Below are 17952 nucleotides of genomic sequence, written 5' to 3'. Positions count from 1 at the left end.
TATATTTTAGTATTAGTTTTCTTATTTATCTTAATATGACTTTCTGATTGTTGTTGTTCTTATTTTATTTTTCTTGGTGATGTGATTCTTTATTCCACATTTTTTCAATGATTTCATGGCATACATGGTATTCAGTTTCTCTCTCAAATTTCAATTCTTTAATTTTGGCTCATTCTTCCTTATTACATAATATACAAAAGATAAAAGAATGAGTAAATAATTTAAGAAAACACACAAAAAGATTATTGTTGTTTTCTTAAGAAAGAAAAATTGACAACGAATAATATATTTTATTTGAAACAAAATATTAGTACCATTTAAAAATTCTGAGTGGTTAATTATTCTATATGTTAAATTGGTAGAAATATTATATTAAATATATTTTATTTGAAACAAAATATTAGTGCATTTAAAAGTTCTGTTGAGTGTTATTCTATACGTTAAATTGTTAGAAATATTATATTAAAATGTTTATAACCACGTGCAACGTGAGATTAACTAGTCTATAATCTATAATCTATAATATATTAAAAAGGTACGATCTCTAACAAATATTTTAGGACTATTATACCCCTTTAATTTTTGTTGAATTACAAACCAATAACTCAAATTAATTTTATTGTAAATTTTAATTTATATTAAAAGGAGCATTTATTTGAGAATGAGAGAAGTTTGTTAACCACCATTTGAATTTAATAATAAAATAAAATAAATTTTTTATTTATAATTTTGTGAAGTGACGAAGCCATTTTTTTAAAATAACATTATCTATAAAATATTTGTAAGTATGAAATAGTAACAAATATACAACTTATAGTTTTAGTTTTTTTTTTCATGATATCAAATATAAATGGAAATATTAATTAATAAAAGTTTGTTTAATTTTTTTAGTAAAATTACTTTTAAAAATTTAATTGCATACAAAAATTATAATTATTATAAAAGAAAAAATAATTCTACTTATTATATCAATTTATGTAGAAAAACTAGTCATGCTTTCTCTTGGACAAACTAATATCAAAATATATAAATTGACATCAATATATATCAATGCGTTTTAAATTTTCTCTACACGAATTTGAGTCCCTCGACGTAAAGTTTTGATGTGCCATGGTAGACGCCACTTTGGTCATTTTATTTTCAACTTTTATCTATTTTAGTCGTAATTTTGATATGTCTATTTTCGTCCCTGTACTTTTAAAAGGTGATCATTTTGGTCATTTCATGTTTTTTTTATCTTATTTTTTAACACAATTTAAGCACGACACTGTACTTAATAAGTTTGTTAAAACGTGGGCCAAAATTGTTAATTTGTATAGGGACTAAATGAACATGTTAAAAATACGTTGACTAAAAATGAACAAAAGTTAATATGTCAATGAACAAAATGAACCTTTTGAAATTTCATGGACCAAAATAAATTAGAGTTCAAAATATATAAACCAAAATAGTATTTAAATTGTTATTTTACTACATAATATCCACTTACTTAATACTTACCTTCAACCTATGTAGTTTGAGTACATCATTATGTTAACATGTCAGTTCACTTACTCGAAGTTACATTATCAATTTATTAAGAGAAAAAATAAAATAAGAATCAAATTGATCATTTCTAAAATTTTCATGGACTAAAATAGACATTTTGAGACCAAAATAGAACAAATTAAAGAATTTTGGAGGACTAAAATGAATATTTTAAAAGTTCCAGAATTAAAATGGAAATAATCTAAAGTTGATCAGCCAAAATGCAATTTAAATCTATAAAATTTCACTTATAAATTTTTAATATTATTATTTTTAAAAGATGAATGAGTAATTTTTTTCTTTTTATTTTTGGAGCTAAAGATGAATTTTTTCGTGTCCGTAATAGCAGTAGATTCTGGAGTACCTACTCTTTTTGGTCGTACTATACTTTTTTATTTATAAATATTTATTTAATATTAGTAGATCCCACGTCATTCTTAAATTATGCCGACATGACTAACAATGAATCACACCTCCAGTATGATTTTTCTTTTCATAATCCATGAACTTTTTAATCTTCTATTCTGGTTGAGTCTTAATCTATAATAATAATTATTTATTACAAATAGAACATTAGAGATGTATTTTAAAAATATATATTTTTATCATTTTTTAATTAATAGTTTGTTCGAACAAAATTTAATTAATAGTTTTTATAATGCAATCAATATAATTTTTAAAATTAACTCATTATATAAGTTACTTTCTAACACATTTATTTTTTTCTTCAATAAATACAAGAGGAGGAGGATAATCATACTTTCAACGTAAGAGAAGGTAATGTCAATCTATGTATAATTCAATTTGTTAAGACATATATCATCGACCAAAAAGTCAGAAGATGTTCGAATTCTCATTTTCGCATGTTATTAAACTAAAAAAACGTTATGGGAGGTAATAAATACTTTATCTACTATGTTATACTCGTATTCACTATTTTCTAATATGCATGTTTATATTACAAATTATCATATTTGCGATAATATAACGTGTACTTTTTCTAAAGATAATAGATAATTCATCTTGTCTAAAATAATTAAAAATATATATATTAAAACATATAAATTCTAAAATGAAGTAAAAATGTCTAAAAGATGAGGTAAAAGTTATTATTATTACATAAACACCCGAATCTAACAACACATTTAAGTTAAATTTGAAATAGCGAACGTAAAATAAATTTAAGTTAGTAAAAAAAAAGTTCAAACTCAACAATGAACTACTTTTTTGATATATGTGAGTATCCGAACCAACTTACGCGCACCTCGACTAGCAATCACCTGACTCTACAACATGGTGACGGGAAACAAATAGGAATTACTAATTCCTAAAATAGGTAGCTATCATGGGATTTTTCTCCATTCCCTATTAATTAACCCAGTTCGTTTATATAAAATTAAAATATTAAGGTTAAAGTTAATAAACTAGGCCAAATACATGAACCATAACCAAAAATCATATAGATAATATTTCAAATCAAAATCGCAGTAGTCCATGTCATAAAATGTTATGACTTTTTGAGAAGTAATTCACGGCAGAAGATAAACACGTTAAGAGTGAAAATAGATGTTAATGTTGCATTGCTAGAAGATTATCTAAAAAAAATGTTAATTTGCTAGAAGTTATGACCATCCATGAAGGACTTACCGAAAAGAAGATACCGATATATGACTAAAAAAAAAAAGATTTTAACTACTATAAAAAAAAAGCTATAAAAATTGTTTTTATTAACACAATTAAATCATTATAGAAGGCTACAAGTACGACCATCTACTACTAATCTTAAAATATTAAAACAAGTAAATAATATTTTTAACTAAGAACATGGTCCAACTGGTTAAAGCATCGATAACTTTTCTAAATTTTAGAGGTTTACATTTACACTCGCTATACTATAAAAAAAAAGGCAGGTAATAGCACTAAAATCATAAATTCATCATACTTTTAAGATAAAAATAAGTCATGATTAGCTGTCAAAGAGATTCATAGAACAATATATTAACTACCACCAAACTACACTAACAATACTTGCCTAATAAGAAATAAGTATGAATTCTTAATGACTCAAAAATATTTGTTGCATCACTAATTTATCAAAACATTATGAACTATATACATAAATAGAGCTCTTGCTTATCAGTAAGCAAGCAAGATTTTTCTAAAGTGTATTACCCATATACTCAAATGGAGAGAATAGATGTGAGTTTAGCATAACTTCTTGAAATAGTACCATTGCTTCAGTATAGTCATAGTATCTTTTTACTCATCGTCTTTGTAGCTCCTGACGTTATAGAGCCTCCATGTCAATGGTTTGACCCGGCCCCTTCATGGTCTAGTGCTAGGGGTACTATAGACCCTATACCATCCATCGCGACATACTTACACGAGAATAAGCTTAGTTCTTTAAATCAAATGTTGAATGAAATCGATTCAGTTTTTAGATATCAAAATCATTCTCGTACTACGAAGAAGTGATATCCTTCGGCTTGTTCTATCTCACCTCCACAAGTATCTCGACTCCTCGTGCACTATGCGTTGTTGGTAGGAGCCTTATGTATATGAATAACTGTTCCAATAAGAGTTGGAGATGAGTCAAAGAGCAAGGACAATATTAGTGGCTACTTTGCCACCATAAACCCAATCTGCGGCTTCCTTCTCTTTGAGTTACAATCTCCATCTTTTGCATTTACAGTACCTCTTGAGATTGATCTGAAAATTGCATATAATCAGCAGATAGAAATGAACCCCAGATCTTCTGAGTAAATCCACACTCCACAATGCAACCAAACATCAACCATAAACACTGAAAAGGCGACAACTCGGAAACTTGATAAAAAATTAAACCAGAAAAATGGAGTAGATACCATTTGGATTTGAGGATAGGTTGCAACAGTCGGCTCAGTATGAAGATAGAGAAAGAGCTGCATCGGCATCGACCAAATGCCGTGTATTAGATCTAAAAGAGGGAAAGGTATTTCTGTTGCATGATTGGGATGTTTAATCTGTGCCATTAGGGTTTTTTAAACCATTTTGTTATTAAATGCTAGAAACTAGTTATAAAGATAACCCCAAGAAACTAAACTTTGATGAAGAAAATACAATAATCAATGGGAAATGACCAAACAGGGAATTGCACTAATTATCCACAGTACCCAGAAAACGAACATATAGATGTCGATATTACGTTTGAAAGCCAAGTATTAAGTATATTACGAGTAAAAAAATGTTCAACCTTACCTCAGGATGAAGCATGATGGTATCTTTTCTTCAGTCTCCCCATACCAACTCAAGAATCTGCATGCATAAATTATTTGATGAGTAACGTAGATCAAAACCATACCAACTAAAAAATAAAGAAGCCATAGCAGAAGGTGAAAAGAAGGGATGTGTTTCTAACATGACTTTTCAATTTGATAAAGAAAATTATTCTTGATCTTAGCCAACTCTAACAGGAAGGAAGTTGTACAATCACTTATGGTGAAGAATGCTTCTAAGAAATTCTCCCACAAGAAAGGCAGCGATGCATTATCATGAGCAGTAAAAAACGTCACTTCCACAAAAGTGCTTTTATTTTTCTTTTGAAATGAAATCTAAGAATAGCTAAAATGATAACAACTAAAAAGCAAGAAATCGACAAGGCATCTTCATATGCTACAAAAAGCAAAGACGAAAAATCGAAAACTTATTAGGGGGTAAAAAGTTGTATTAGAATGTAAATCCACACCTAAAACACAGATGACTTGCTTCTCATACAATCTCACGGGAGACCTTGGATTTTCATTCCCTTCTTTGTGCTGAGGCTTAGGTTTACCAGCTTGCCTTGATTCTGGTTTCCAATTAGCTTTTGTCAAAGATTGACCTAACAAGTCAGCAATATCCGTTGCCATCACCTCAGCCTTCTTCACATAAGGAAAAGTTTCCTCCTTGAAATGCTGTGACAACCAAAGATACATTGACAATACTTGATGCTTTGTCTCAAGATCCAACAGCTCTGAATCATTTCGAGCAGAACCCTTTGGCATGCCCATCGCAATGTTCACAGGAACGTTGTGACTATATGATGAAGCGAACCTCAAAAGATGGTACATTGCCTTCGGATCTCTAACATTAACAGGGGCAAAACAAAAGTTAAAACGATCTTCAAGAGATAACCCTTGGACCTTCTCCAACATATTTGCAACTTTTTTTATATGATCATGCCGGCACAAAAAGTAAGAACCATCGAGACGACAGTTCTCACTAAATTTTTCCAGTAGCTGGCAAAATGTAAGATTAGAGACTTTCCCAGCAAACAGCTCAACCTGCTCAAAGTAAGGAAAGAGACCGATTTTCTTAACATCATCGAAAGGTTGTTTCAAACACTCAATCAAGTAATCAAGATCATCCAAATTTAATGTGGTTGTAAGTCCATCTGGATAGCGACTTCCTCTGCGCCCAGCTCTTCCAGCAATCTGCTTAATTTGTGAAGCAGGAACAGGCACAACCTTGTCCCCATTGTACTTTGCAAGGTTATAAAACACCACTCTCCTAATATTAAGATTTAGGCCCATTCCCACCGCATCACTGGCAACAAGCACATCAAATTCATTATCTTGATCATTAAACAAATTTGCTTGATGTCTACGAGTCTCCGGTGGTAATGCTCCATAAATAACACAACATCGATGTGTGGTGAGTTTTTCAATTGCCAACTTAACCTCAAATATCTCCCTTCTGGAAAAGGCAACAATACAATCACCGGATCTAACATTTCTAAGATCACCTAGAAGTGTTTTAGCTTCAACAACCAATGGCTTAAACCTCTCGTAGTGATGTTCAAGCAACTCATCCCCAGTTTCTGAACAAATTTTCCGTACAACATTTAGAACACTAGGATCCCCACATAAATGAATCTCATCAGCTTTCAATCCAAGCAAGGCCCTTGTCCATGCATATCCTCTATATGGATCTGACATCATCTGAATCTCGTCAACGACAGCAACATCATACAACTCATCTGTTGACACCATTTCAACCGTACAGGCAACATGACTAGAAAATGGTACAAGCTTCTTTTCTTGCCCAGTGAGAAGGCTACAATAAACACCATGCGCATTCACCTTATCAAACACTTCCATGGCCAATAACCTAAGAGGACTACAATAAATCCCTTTCTTCGCTTCCATAAACCTTTGCAAAGCATTGTAGGTTTTACCACTATTAGTTGGACCACAATGATATATAATTTTACGTTTCATTGCTCGTGCAAACGGAAACCAAGTGTGTGGCTTAGTAAGGTCAGCTGAATCAACCATACTTCGAAACCGCTTAATCTCATCTGGAAACTCTTCTAAACAATATTCAACAAATATTGGGAAAAGGAATTTGACAGCATCATCTGACGGACCAAGAAACACCAAATATTTGCCAACACCAGTACAGCATTTCTTGAAGAAAAAGCTTCGAAACTTATGTACAGCTGTTGGAAAAAATGACATACCAATGTAAATACCAAGGGCCTGATTGCAAGCCCAACCAGAATTGACAAAGTAGCGAAATACTTCTTGAAGAGTTAACCATTCAGATTGTTCTAGCTTTGCACCACCCATTTCAACACTTCGAAGCTCACGATATAATGCAACAGGATCACATGATCTGACGCTCTCATCGCTCCTCAGTTTCGTTAATTTTAGGTCATCATCACTATTTTTTGAATCATCCACAAGGGAACCACAAATACTACCCTCATTGAAGCCATCCCCACCCGTAACCATCATTGAATACCAAGTATCATTCTCAAAGCAAATATTTTTTCCAACATCTGCATCATACTCCCCAACTTCCACCACATTTGAACCATTTACACTATCGTCACTTTCCTTATCTTCCTCGTGCTCACTTATCAATGAGAACTGTCTCACATTGAAATTATTAAAGACTCCAAACTTTGGGCTATGAGAAAGCAATCTAAACCAAACTTGGTTTGCTGTTCTTGAGAAAGGAGGCTCTGGGTTACTTTGGAGAACTCTATGATCATCATAATGTCCAACAGAATGTAGCGACCGATTCCATGTAAAAATCCTAAACCGGTGGGCACATTTTCTTGAAGAGTAAATCCTTAAAATAGTAGTTGCAGGTCCTCTAACCATTGTTTAATAGCAAAAATTGTCAATCTGGATTGAAAAGTAAAAAATTGAAATGAAGTAATAACAAAAATACCCAACAGTAAGCTATAAGAACTTATTGTGAGCACCAGAAACTTGCTAAATAATCAAATATGTCCAAATTTCAATCTCATAATCAAATACTTCAATTGTAGGATCAAGTATTTCAATATTACCACTCGAAATCAAGAGGGAGCAGGGCACAAATATATTATATATTAAATTAAATAACATAACATAAAGTTAAAATACTTACACGTTAACTAGAGATTTTTTAATTTCCTCTGGTTTTTTCTCTCTCTCATTTTCTCAGGATTTGATGACAGTGGTCCTCAGGGAAAGTAGCCATATGAGAACCCTTTACTCACCCCTCCTCCAGTTTACCCTTACTTTTCTTCTTCTTCTAAAACTATTTACATTTTTGTCAGATCTACACCACCATTCTTCTATTTATCTTCTGAATTGAAGCAATGAGTAAAAAAGAGTTATTACAGATCCAAGTAACTTAATTTTTCTTTTTGGTTAGATTTGTTGAATATATGATGTTGTTTCTAAAGGATTTGTTGATTCCTTGTTCAGTTTTCAATGAGTAACTCATCCATACGTTTACAAGAAAATTAATCCTCCATTTTAACTACACGAGAGTGACAGCATAATAAATGAGGAACAAATAAAAACCAGTCTATACGATTTCAATATTCATATTCTTGGATTTATACTATTTCAAACAAAGACTAAGTGGACAGAAACAAAACGCACGAGGAAAAAAATATCATTTTACTCAAAATTGGAGTTGAAAAAAAAGAAGAAAGGGACGTAAAAAGAAAATTGTTTTAAGTAAATGAAAATGAAAGAAAAACAGAGGGTTAGAAAAAAAAAAGTCAGGTTATTAGAGTTTACCTAAGAAGCAAAAGAAAAAAGAAAAACAGAGACAGGGGCGGCGTCTGCGGCGGCAGCAGGGGCGAGCATCAGCGTCGGCGGCGGCGGCAAGGGCGAGCGGCGGCGGCAAAGAAGGCGTGCAACGGCGTCGGCTTCGTGGAGTGGGTGGTGTGTTTTGTTTTCGTGGGTGGGTATTAGGATTTTTATCATTTATTTGTTTTTTTTTAATTACTAATGGGCATTTGGGCCTTTTTATTTGGGCCCAGAATAATAATAATAATAAATCGATTAACATTAATTTTTTTATTACATTATATTTTTTTCAACCAATACATTATTATTATTTTACAATAAATTATTATTTATTACATATATTATTTATTATATGTATAATGATAATTATTATAGTTTTCAATAATAATAATAACTTGATTAACATAAAAAAAGTAGAAAATATGAAAAACGCATCTCTAAATTATTATTATTTTTATTATTTATTACATATATTATTTATTATATGTATAATTATAATTATTATAGTTTTCAATAATAATAATAAATTGATTAACATAACCAAAAAAAAAGTAGAAAAAATGAAAAACGCATTTCTTTGGGCTTGAACTCTAGACTCTCGTAAAAAAGTGAGTTCAAAATAAAAATTTTCAAACTACGATGACCAAAATTAACGAAGTTGAGAGTTCATGAACCAAAACAGTATTTTAACTTTAAATTTATAATTTATAGTTTTTTATTTTTGTTATTAAGTTAAGGTTAAATTACTTTTTTGGCTTTTATACTTTCAATTTTTGTTCATTTTAATCTCTATAATTTTTAAAAGGATTGTTTTGATCCTATACTTTTAAAAAGTGACAATTTTTCGTCGTTTGATTTTATTGTTAGTCTTATTGTTTCTAACACAATTTCAACACTACTATTTTTTGAAATGTAATCATAACTTTATATTAAAGAGTTTCTCTCGTACGTAAAATATATGCTAAAATTTTGCAAATAGGGAAAAAATAATCATTTTTTCAAAGTTTTGGAACTAGGATTAAATTGAATGGTAAAAGTACAAAGACCAAAATAAAGATTTTAAAAGTAGAGTACTAAAATTGAACAAAATCTAAAACTATAGGACCATAATAGTATTCGAAACTTAAATTTAAAAACTCAAAGGAAGGCAAATTATTTAAAACTTTTCATCTTGTTTAGAACGAGAATGATTTCAAATGAATTAAATTAATTTTTTTTTTGTTTGTATGTTTAAAAATAAAATAAAATTTTACTAACTTAGACTTTAATCTAAATTTATTAGTTCTAAATTAAAATATGAGGATGTTTAATAGTAATTTATTTTGAAATTGTATGAAATCTTGCAAAAATCTGATAATTTTGATTGAAAATTTTGTTTACATAAATATAGGATTTGAAATGGCATTAAAAAAAATCAGGACGTAACAAACCACGGAATTCATTTGAAGTCATGACGATTGAAAGGGCTCGAAATCGGAGGTAGCAAACAAAACAAGCAAGGAAAAAGAGGAAAAAAAGAAAAAAAAAAGGAAAGAAAGAAATTGAAATATAATTTATTTATCTATTATCCATTCCAAGCGATTGGCAGTTGCAGAGCCGAAAAACACAGAAAATAGAAAAAGAAAAAAGGAGGAAGAAGAAGATGGGCGATCTCTACGCTTTGGATTTCGATGGAGTTCTCTGCGATAGCTGCGGAGAAAGCTCTCTTTCTGCTGTTAAGGTTCGCCTCTCTCACTTCCCCTCTTTGGTTGTTCGGAAAATGGACTAAAATTCATCACGGAAACTGAAAATTCGTCCCTGTGAGAACTATAATTGCTTCAATTCCATGATTCGAGGTACTGAGCTATTGATGAACTCGAGGTTTAAATGTATTCGATTGCCTATTGTTTGTTTGTTTTGAAATTGTCTCAGAATTCAAATGTGGAATGAGGGTTTAAGTGAGGGATTGGCTTCTTTGTTTCTTCTTCTTTTCAAGTGTAATTCGTTAGTTGATTGATTATGCTGTGTGGTACTGTTTGAATGTTCTTAGGCTGCTAAGGTCAGATGGCCTGGTTTGTTCGACAATGTGGATTCGAGTTTGGAGAATTGGATTGTGGATCAGATGTACACGGTGAGTTGTTCTTGCACTTCAGTTATTTATGTCTTTTTTTTTTTTGGGCAACCAAAAATTTGGTGAATCTATCTCGCTGAGAAGTGTATGACAAACTTTATAGAGTGCGTTTGATACATATTCTGCTAAAAATTAATAAGATTTGTTTTTACATATTGTCTATAATTTAAAAGTTTGTTTGAATTTTTCACCAAAAGTTGAAAACTTAAATTGGTTTGTTTCTATGTTTCAAATATAGCTTAGTTAAATAAAGATTGAAATACAGAAAAAAAGGTAAAATGTATTCTTATAAAGAGACATATTTTGAAAAATTGCAAACAGAGAAGGAGATTACGAAGAGCAAATGATGGGGCAGGAGTTTAAGCGACCTGATATCTCTAGGACCTGGAGTTAATTTCAGACATAAAAATTACCTCTGTTGTTTTGAAAATAACTTTGTGTCGTTTAGAACAAAAATTTAACGAAAACATGTTTGTATTACAGTTCTCTTGTTTTCTTTCGGCTTGTATTCGTGGATGAATCTGTCTTTTATAGCAATTGAAATTGTTTTTTCTTATAAAGTTTAGGATTTAGAGCAATTTTTTGTATACTTAATTTGTTCTGTTTGACTCTTTTTATTGGGTTGTGTTTTCATAATGCCCTTTTGCATTCTTTCATTTTTCTCAATAAAAGTTCGGTTTTCCATTTAAGGGAAAAAATAGAGTGCACAATAACTTAAATATTTAAAGTCATTCAGCCACAGGTCTTAGAAACAACTTCAAAAACAAAAATAGAGAAGTGTTTTTCAAAACAGCTTTGAAATGCTCTCATATCGATCCTCCACATGATAACCCTTCCTACCTTTTGTCCCAAACCCCCTGCATACTTCATAATTATACAAAAAAAAAAAAAAAAAAACTTGAAATGTTTCAGGGGCATTTTACTTGTATTAAAGAGAGAGAAGCGCTAAGAAATTTCATTTGCAGAAATAAGTTTCCAATAAAAAGATTGTTAATATAACTAATGTCCTGTACTGTGGTAGGTCCGCCCTGTGGTTGAGACTGGATATGAAAATTTATTGCTGGTGAGGTTGCTGTTGGAGATGAGATTACCCTCAATTAGGAAATCTTCGGTGGGTATATGTGCCCACAACTCTGGCTTCAGTTTATAAAATGAGTTCTGTTGACATTCTTAGGAAATTCTGCGGACATGATATTTATTTTTTCAATTAGAAAGGTTGCAGAAGGGCTCACAGTTCCTGGAATATTGGAGAACTGGTCAAACCTCAAACCGGTCATCATGGAAGAATGGGGAGAGAATAGAGATGCTCTCATAGACCTTTTTGGAAAGGTTAGAGATCAATGGATGGATGAGGACATAACAACTTGGATCGGTGCAAATAGGTATTATGGACAAGCTTTTCAAATCGAATCGATGCCTTGCTTCCAAATAACGATGGATAAAGCCACCATAAAAATTTGACCACTTCTTTTTGGTAGCTTTCGTTTCTTATGTTTGAGCTCCAGCATCTTGATTTTCCAATTGACCTTCACTCTTTACTGAGGAGGAGTAAGGCTGAGGGCTAGTTGGGAGTTTATGAATCTTTAGGCATTAAAAACTTACAAAAAGATTAAGCTGAAGCCACAAAAGACACAACTATGGATATCTTTGAGGCTTATCCATTGAATTGTGAGGAATTGTATCTGTGATCCCATCATCAAGAGTCTGATATATGAGCCTTGCTATGTTTTTTATTTCGATCGTTACTTGTTTTACAATACTGTAGAATGACTTTAGGCTTACTCAGAGTGGATACTCCAAAATTTAGCTCCTGTTTATGAAATCAACTAAATTTACACCTGAAATGATATTTTTAATATCTATGGGCATTATTTCTCGAAGCTTCAGTAAGAAAAAATCACTTGTGATTTCTAGTTATCCCTTTTACCATTTCTTTTTACTGTTATATGAGCTGTGACTGAATTAATACATGTTAATTGAATCAAGAATGACATATTGTCCACTATCATATACTAATCACTTCCACTTTTCGATTTGGAAGGCTATAGTATCTGCTTAACATCCTGTACAGATTTTATCCAGGTGTTCCTGATGCTCTGAAGTTTGCAAGCTCAAGGATATACGTAGTTACCACAAAGCAGGTTTGGTCCAGACCACACAACCATCCTTTTAAAGTCACAGAAGTTTGTCCACTGACATGCACGCCTTCTCACGGATCTTCTTTTCTTTATCCAGAGTCGATTTGCCGATGCTCTACTACGAGAACTTGCAGGAGTGACCATACCTCCTGAAAGAATATATGGTCTAGGATCAGGGTATGTATTAGTATTCTACTTTAGCATAATCTTTAGAACTAAAATTGGTTCTTTGCTACAAATGCATGCATGTTGCCTTGAATTGTTTAACTTATCATGAAAATTTGTTCTGAAATTAACGATTGCTTTCAGTCCAAAGGTAGAAGTGTTAAAGCTGCTCCAAAAGATGCCCGAGCACCAAGGACTGAAACTGCAGTAAGATATATCACATAATATTTTCACTCATTAATTAATAGCATTGGCTTTATTTATTTTTTTATTTTTGTAGGAGGCCCGTTTAGTGGCATTCTTGTTTCTAGTTTTTCGTTTTTCATTTCTCGTTTCTCGTTTCTCAGTTATTATTATTATTTTTTTTAATAAAGAAGAATAGAACTATATATGGTAACCGTTTTTTTCTTTTTAATTGAAAAATGAAGTATAAACGTGTTTGATAATCGTTTCTATATTTTGTTTCTTGTTCTTTATAATTTTAGATTTAAAAAAAAAAGAGTAAAAGTTTTGTAATGAACTTTAATTTTTTAAATCAAATATTAAAAAATTTTACGTTTTATTTATTTTTCAAATATATATTATGCATTTTATGAGTGAATAATGATAAAATAATGCTTTAATTTATGTTTTGAAAAAAAAAAGTGTCTTAGAAACGAGAACAAAATACAAGAATTTTGATTTTATTATTTAAAAAAAAATTTACGCAATTTCATAAACTTTCTTAAATTAAGAAACGAGAAACATGAACAATTACCAAATGCTTATGTTTCTAAAAGACTTGAAAATGAGAAACAAAAAACAAGAAATAGAAACGTTATCGAATGAGTCCTAAGTGGGTTACTACTCGTAATCTCCTTTCTCGTTAACAATTTATCAAAAAGAAAAGAATAAATAATGATAAAGAGGCAACTAAGAATAGTGTGCTTCAAATGTGGCCAGTTTTGTAGAAGATCGATTGGCTACCCTAAAGAATGTCATCAAGGAGCCAGAGTTAGATGCTTGGAATTTGTATCTGGGTACCCTTTCCTCTCAGTTTTAACAAATTGTCCACTTCAATTTGTTTTAGATTATACTAGAGTTTGCTTCTAATTTGCCCTATTTAATTGATTGAAAGATTATATATACAAAAATTTGCAGCTTTTCAATGCCATCAAGGATTGAAAATGGGCATTGAGTAGTAATCTGGGTTTACTGTTAACAGGGGACTGGGGATATAACACACAGAAAGAGAGAGAGGAAGCAGCAAATATTCCAAAGATTCAAATTATTCAGCTCTCTGACTTCAGTAAGAAGCTCAAGTAGCACCTCATTGTGTTCCCAGTTGGTATTTATATATCCTTTTTGCTGATCAAAGCTAGTCCTTATGAACTAATACAATCACTTGAATTGATATTCATATTTAGTTACTCTCTTATTAAATCATTGTAATGATTCTCTAATTGAGTTGAGAAAAGATTTTGGCATTTCAATGAGTTGGTCTTCTCACTTAGGGATGTTATTGTGCTGCCCAACAATATTATACATTCTCAAACTTCAAAGTAATTGCTCAGCCTGTTAAGATAGATGGCCGTAGGAGTGCACAATGGTCAAAGATCATCGGTTGGAAGATTATGCGAGGCTGACTAACAAACAACACTGCTGGTTTGATGCGAAGTGAGAACTTCCAGTTACGATCCTGGCTTTGACCCACGTAAATTCATGCAGCTTTGTTTAAAAAATAAATTTGTGGATAGATAGACATTAACTGACTAAACTGTTGGTTTTGCGATTCGATCATCAATTCATTCATTTTAGTCCATCAAATAGGTTTTTTGGTTTGGTTTGTACACTCCTAGATGACCCTCCTAAAAAGAGTCCAGTCGTCTAGAAGAATAATATTGTCTAAGAGCACATCTATATTTCAATAATGGATTAATAACTAATAACGAAAAAGAGACTCTATGGCATTTTTAGGATGAACAAAGAATTGTATGCTCTCTATCATTGGACGATAGAAATAAGCAGGAGTGAGATTCGACTCACTCCTAGGGAAGGAATTGATGTAAAAGCACATCTAGCACTTTGATGTCATACGGGTAAATGAATCAAGGTTTTCAAACATAAAAAGTTGGATGTGCAAAAGTAGAATAACATTCATCATTATCAAACTTGATTCTAGTTCTATATTTGACTCCTTGAATACAAATATGATCTTGTGGGATTGATGCAAGTATAGTGACAACCACAAAACTGCACAAAGAAGATAGAACAAAATTGAATCAAGTTTGAACCTCTTTTGAATTCACTTTCTTGCCCATTCTGCAACTGAAAGGCCAACCCTACAGTTTCTCCTCTAAAATCAAAATGTAAATTCCTTTGTTCTTTTTTAAAATACTCCAACTGAAATAAGAGGATTCAAAGAGCACATATCAGTCAAATACTCGGAAGCTTGGGCACTGTTTGGTTAAAACTCGAAGAGGATAAGCTAATGTTTAGGCTAGGTTCAAGCATAACACGAGCCCTCGAGTCTAATGCATGCATTTATTGAAAATATTAACGCCTTCCAAACGTTCAAGACAACTACCAAAATCCACACCTGATGCCATTGTCATGACATTTGAATTGCACCAACCCTACAAAGGGGTAATTTATTTCCTTCACATTTGTGAATATTCAGACTAACTCGGGTGCCCTTCTAAATTCATAACCCTACAACATTTGCCTACAACATTTGCCAACAGAGCTCATTGAGTTCATATTTTTAAACTCAATCCCTCATACCTATCTATACTTTTCACTTGCCTTGCTGTTGCTGATCACTGTGCCAATTCTGTATGTTCTGATAAAGTAATGGAACATACAAAAAGAATCAAAGAACTCTCAGGCCAGAGAAGTTGGATGAAGAAAATACCTCCCATTGGCACAAATCAAAGAGAAAGAATATCTACAAATACCTATTAGAAACAGAGCTCAAAAATCTGGGAAGTTAAATCCAAGTTTAAATTTATATTGCCAATATTTGTAACTCTCATCCCACATTACCAAACAAACATAACCTAAATCTATAAGTCATTGGTATGCAGCAAGATTGAGAACATTAGAAGCCAGAAAGAAAAAATAATGCTTAAAAATCCAAGACTACTCAACAAAAAAGAGAGAAAACGAAACAAACTTAAATCACAGAAACCCTAAAATTTCCAGTTCATGGCGTTCTACTTCACTATTCCTCAGAAGCGGTATCAGCACTCTTGTTGTTGTGTTTCTTGGCGTACCTCTGATTCCTAAGGAACTTCGGATCCATCTACACACAGATTCGATCGACGAAACGAACAATTAAAACTATTCTGAAGAAGCATTCTATAAAAAAGAAAACAGAAGCGATGGTATTAGTGAATTCCATACCCCTTTGGTGGAAGTGTGGCGATGGTTCCTTGGTTTCTTGATGCCATTCTTATGGGCTTTGTGGGACTGATTGTGCGCCGTGTGATTCTTCGACTTGGCCATCTCTCAGGGAACGGCGAACGGCGAACGGCGGCGTGAGAGAAGAAACAGAGAATGGAGATGAGACCCTGAAGGAAGCGGCAAAGTCTGAAACCCTAACATTAAGTAACATTTATATATGTATGTATCGTTGGTTCGGTCGGTCGGATTGAACCGGACAAATTGAGCCAGGGCTTGGGCCATATTCTCATTCAGTTTCTTAAAATGGCTTAAATTTCCAATTTTCAATAAGCTAAAGGCCGGTTTAAAAACATTCATGTTTGTTGTTCCGTTTATAATTTTCTTAAAGAAATCTAAACATTTCGTAATTAAATATATTTCTTATTTCTGTTTTTTTATAAAACATTCTTAGAAATTTGTTCTTTTTTGTTCCAATTTTCAATTTTATTCCAAAATATAAATAAAAATATTGTTTTATCATACTTGAATTCGTGGAGGTTATGCCATGCAGTCATTTTTCATTTATTAAAATGAAGAAACAGAAACAAGAAACAAGAATATTACCAAACGAGCACTAAAAATTTTCAGAAATTTTGTATTAATATTTTACAACTGTTCATCTTCGCTATGGATAGATTTTCAGAATTTCTCTTTTTTTTTCTCTAAATTACCTCCATTTAATATTTTTATATTATATTTATTATGTTATTTTGAATTTATTATTTTTTAATAATATTAATATTTATTAGTGAACTTTTACTTTTCAACAAACAAATATATATGCTTATCTAAAAAAAGGTTTAATATATATTAATTAAACAATTAAATAATTTTTAATTTTATAGTATTAACTTATGTTACCTACTCAATGGCATCATTTGGATGAGAACTATAGATGGGGAGTGTTTAGTGTGCGCATGCACCGTGCATGCGTGCATGTGTAAAAAACGTAAGCAGCAGCGATCGAACACGTGTTTTGTTGCCTGTTGGTTAAAGTTTAGGTACTAATAGTCGATACTAAAAACTTCAGGGGAGCTCCTCGACCCTCAGTAGATCAGCCCTTGTTATGAATGGAGGAGGACCTAGAGGAAGAGAATGCCAGGAACAAGGAAGTGGAAGCGATCGATTTTTAATATATCATATTTATATATAGTATTTACATGTATAAAGAAATACTATTAATTATCTACCATGGAAGCGATTAATATGAATAATAATGTATGATATGTTAAGGGTTACCACTAGAGGAGATAACGGTAAAGATGAATATATACATAGTTAATATTATTATTTCAAGTATTTTTATTGACACACTAAGACGCACCATAAAATTTCTAGCCATAAACAAAAATAAGGAAAAAATAGTCATACAAATAGGATCTGCCAACAGCAGCATAACTCAATATTTTAAAACATTATGACTAAAGACGGATGTATATACGGTTGAGCCTCGACTTTCAAATGTTTACTATTATTAATAAATAGTATACATAATTTATCAATAATACAAGTTGGCACAGCGGAGGTGGTTGGA

General features: G+C 31.7%; 3 protein-coding genes across 5 annotated transcripts; 1 reads left to right on the top strand and 2 right to left on the bottom strand.

The window, feature by feature from the left end:
• Positions 1–3560: 3560 nt before the first annotated feature.
• Positions 3561–8750, bottom strand: LOC111024354 (ATP-dependent RNA helicase). Of its 3 annotated transcripts, none has more exons than XR_002603316.2 (5): positions 8571–8750; positions 5252–7679; positions 4765–4821; positions 4392–4448; positions 3561–4236 (listed from the first exon to the last, which is right to left on the bottom strand). XR_002603316.2 is itself a non-coding variant. In XM_088126793.1 (5 exons), the coding sequence occupies exons 3-4, from the start codon at positions 7653–7655 to the stop codon at positions 4814–4816; spliced, it is 2412 nt and encodes an 803-aa protein (XP_087982919.1). In that variant the 5' UTR covers positions 7656–7679; positions 7927–8127; positions 8571–8750; the 3' UTR covers positions 3561–4236; positions 4765–4813. The 3 variants fall into 3 exon arrangements, 2 of the variants coding, with proteins under 2 accessions (XP_087982919.1, XP_022157697.1); XM_088126793.1 differs by lacking the exon at positions 4392–4448 and adding an exon at positions 7927–8127; XM_022302005.2 differs by lacking the exon at positions 4392–4448.
• A 1356-nt stretch (positions 8751–10106) lies between these two features.
• On the top strand, positions 10107–14470 carry LOC111024357 (ribosomal RNA small subunit methyltransferase G). The gene is made up of 9 exons (XM_022302011.2): positions 10107–10302; positions 10612–10692; positions 11714–11803; positions 11908–12074; positions 12764–12833; positions 12928–13007; positions 13140–13202; positions 13938–14014; positions 14200–14470. The coding sequence occupies exons 1-9, from the start codon at positions 10225–10227 to the stop codon at positions 14298–14300; spliced, it is 807 nt and encodes a 268-aa protein (XP_022157703.1). The 5' UTR covers positions 10107–10224; the 3' UTR covers positions 14301–14470.
• A 1486-nt stretch (positions 14471–15956) lies between these two features.
• On the bottom strand, positions 15957–16583 carry LOC111024339 (large ribosomal subunit protein eL29z). Its single transcript, XM_022301989.2, has 2 exons — positions 16380–16583; positions 15957–16278 (listed from the first exon to the last, which is right to left on the bottom strand). Exons 1-2 carry the CDS (start codon positions 16479–16481, stop codon positions 16198–16200), a joined length of 183 nt encoding a protein of 60 aa, XP_022157681.1. The 5' UTR covers positions 16482–16583; the 3' UTR covers positions 15957–16197.
• Positions 16584–17952: the final 1369 nt, after the last annotated feature.

Source organism: Momordica charantia, assembly GCF_013281855.1.
Source record: "Momordica charantia cultivar OHB3-1 chromosome 7 unlocalized genomic scaffold, Mcharantia_2.0 BLBB01000007.1, whole genome shotgun sequence".
Taxonomy (NCBI): domain Eukaryota; kingdom Viridiplantae; phylum Streptophyta; class Magnoliopsida; order Cucurbitales; family Cucurbitaceae; genus Momordica; species Momordica charantia.
Note: the sequence above shows the minus strand (reverse complement) of the source record. Positions and strands in the feature narration are given on the sequence as shown.

What these genes read in the sequence shown, in the direction of transcription:
- LOC111024354 (XM_088126793.1), bottom strand. Translation starts at nt 7,655, where the DNA reads ATGGTTAGAGGACCTGCAACTACTATTTTAAGGATTTACTCTTCAAGA.
- LOC111024357 (XM_022302011.2), top strand. Translation starts at nt 10,225, where the DNA reads ATGGGCGATCTCTACGCTTTGGATTTCGATGGAGTTCTCTGCGATAGC. An exon ending in ATATATGGTCTAGGATCAGG is followed by an intron (nt 13,008 to 13,139) that starts GTATGTATTAGT and finishes GATTGCTTTCAG; the next exon opens with TCCAAAGGTAGAAGTGTTAA. An exon ending in TGCTTGGAATTTGTATCTGG is followed by an intron (nt 14,015 to 14,199) that starts GTACCCTTTCCT and finishes TACTGTTAACAG; the next exon opens with GGGACTGGGGATATAACACA.
- LOC111024339 (XM_022301989.2), bottom strand. Translation starts at nt 16,481, where the DNA reads ATGGCCAAGTCGAAGAATCACACGGCGCACAATCAGTCCCACAAAGCC. An exon ending in GCCACACTTCCACCAAAGGG is followed by an intron (nt 16,279 to 16,379) that starts GTATGGAATTCA and finishes ATCTGTGTGTAG; the next exon opens with ATGGATCCGAAGTTCCTTAG.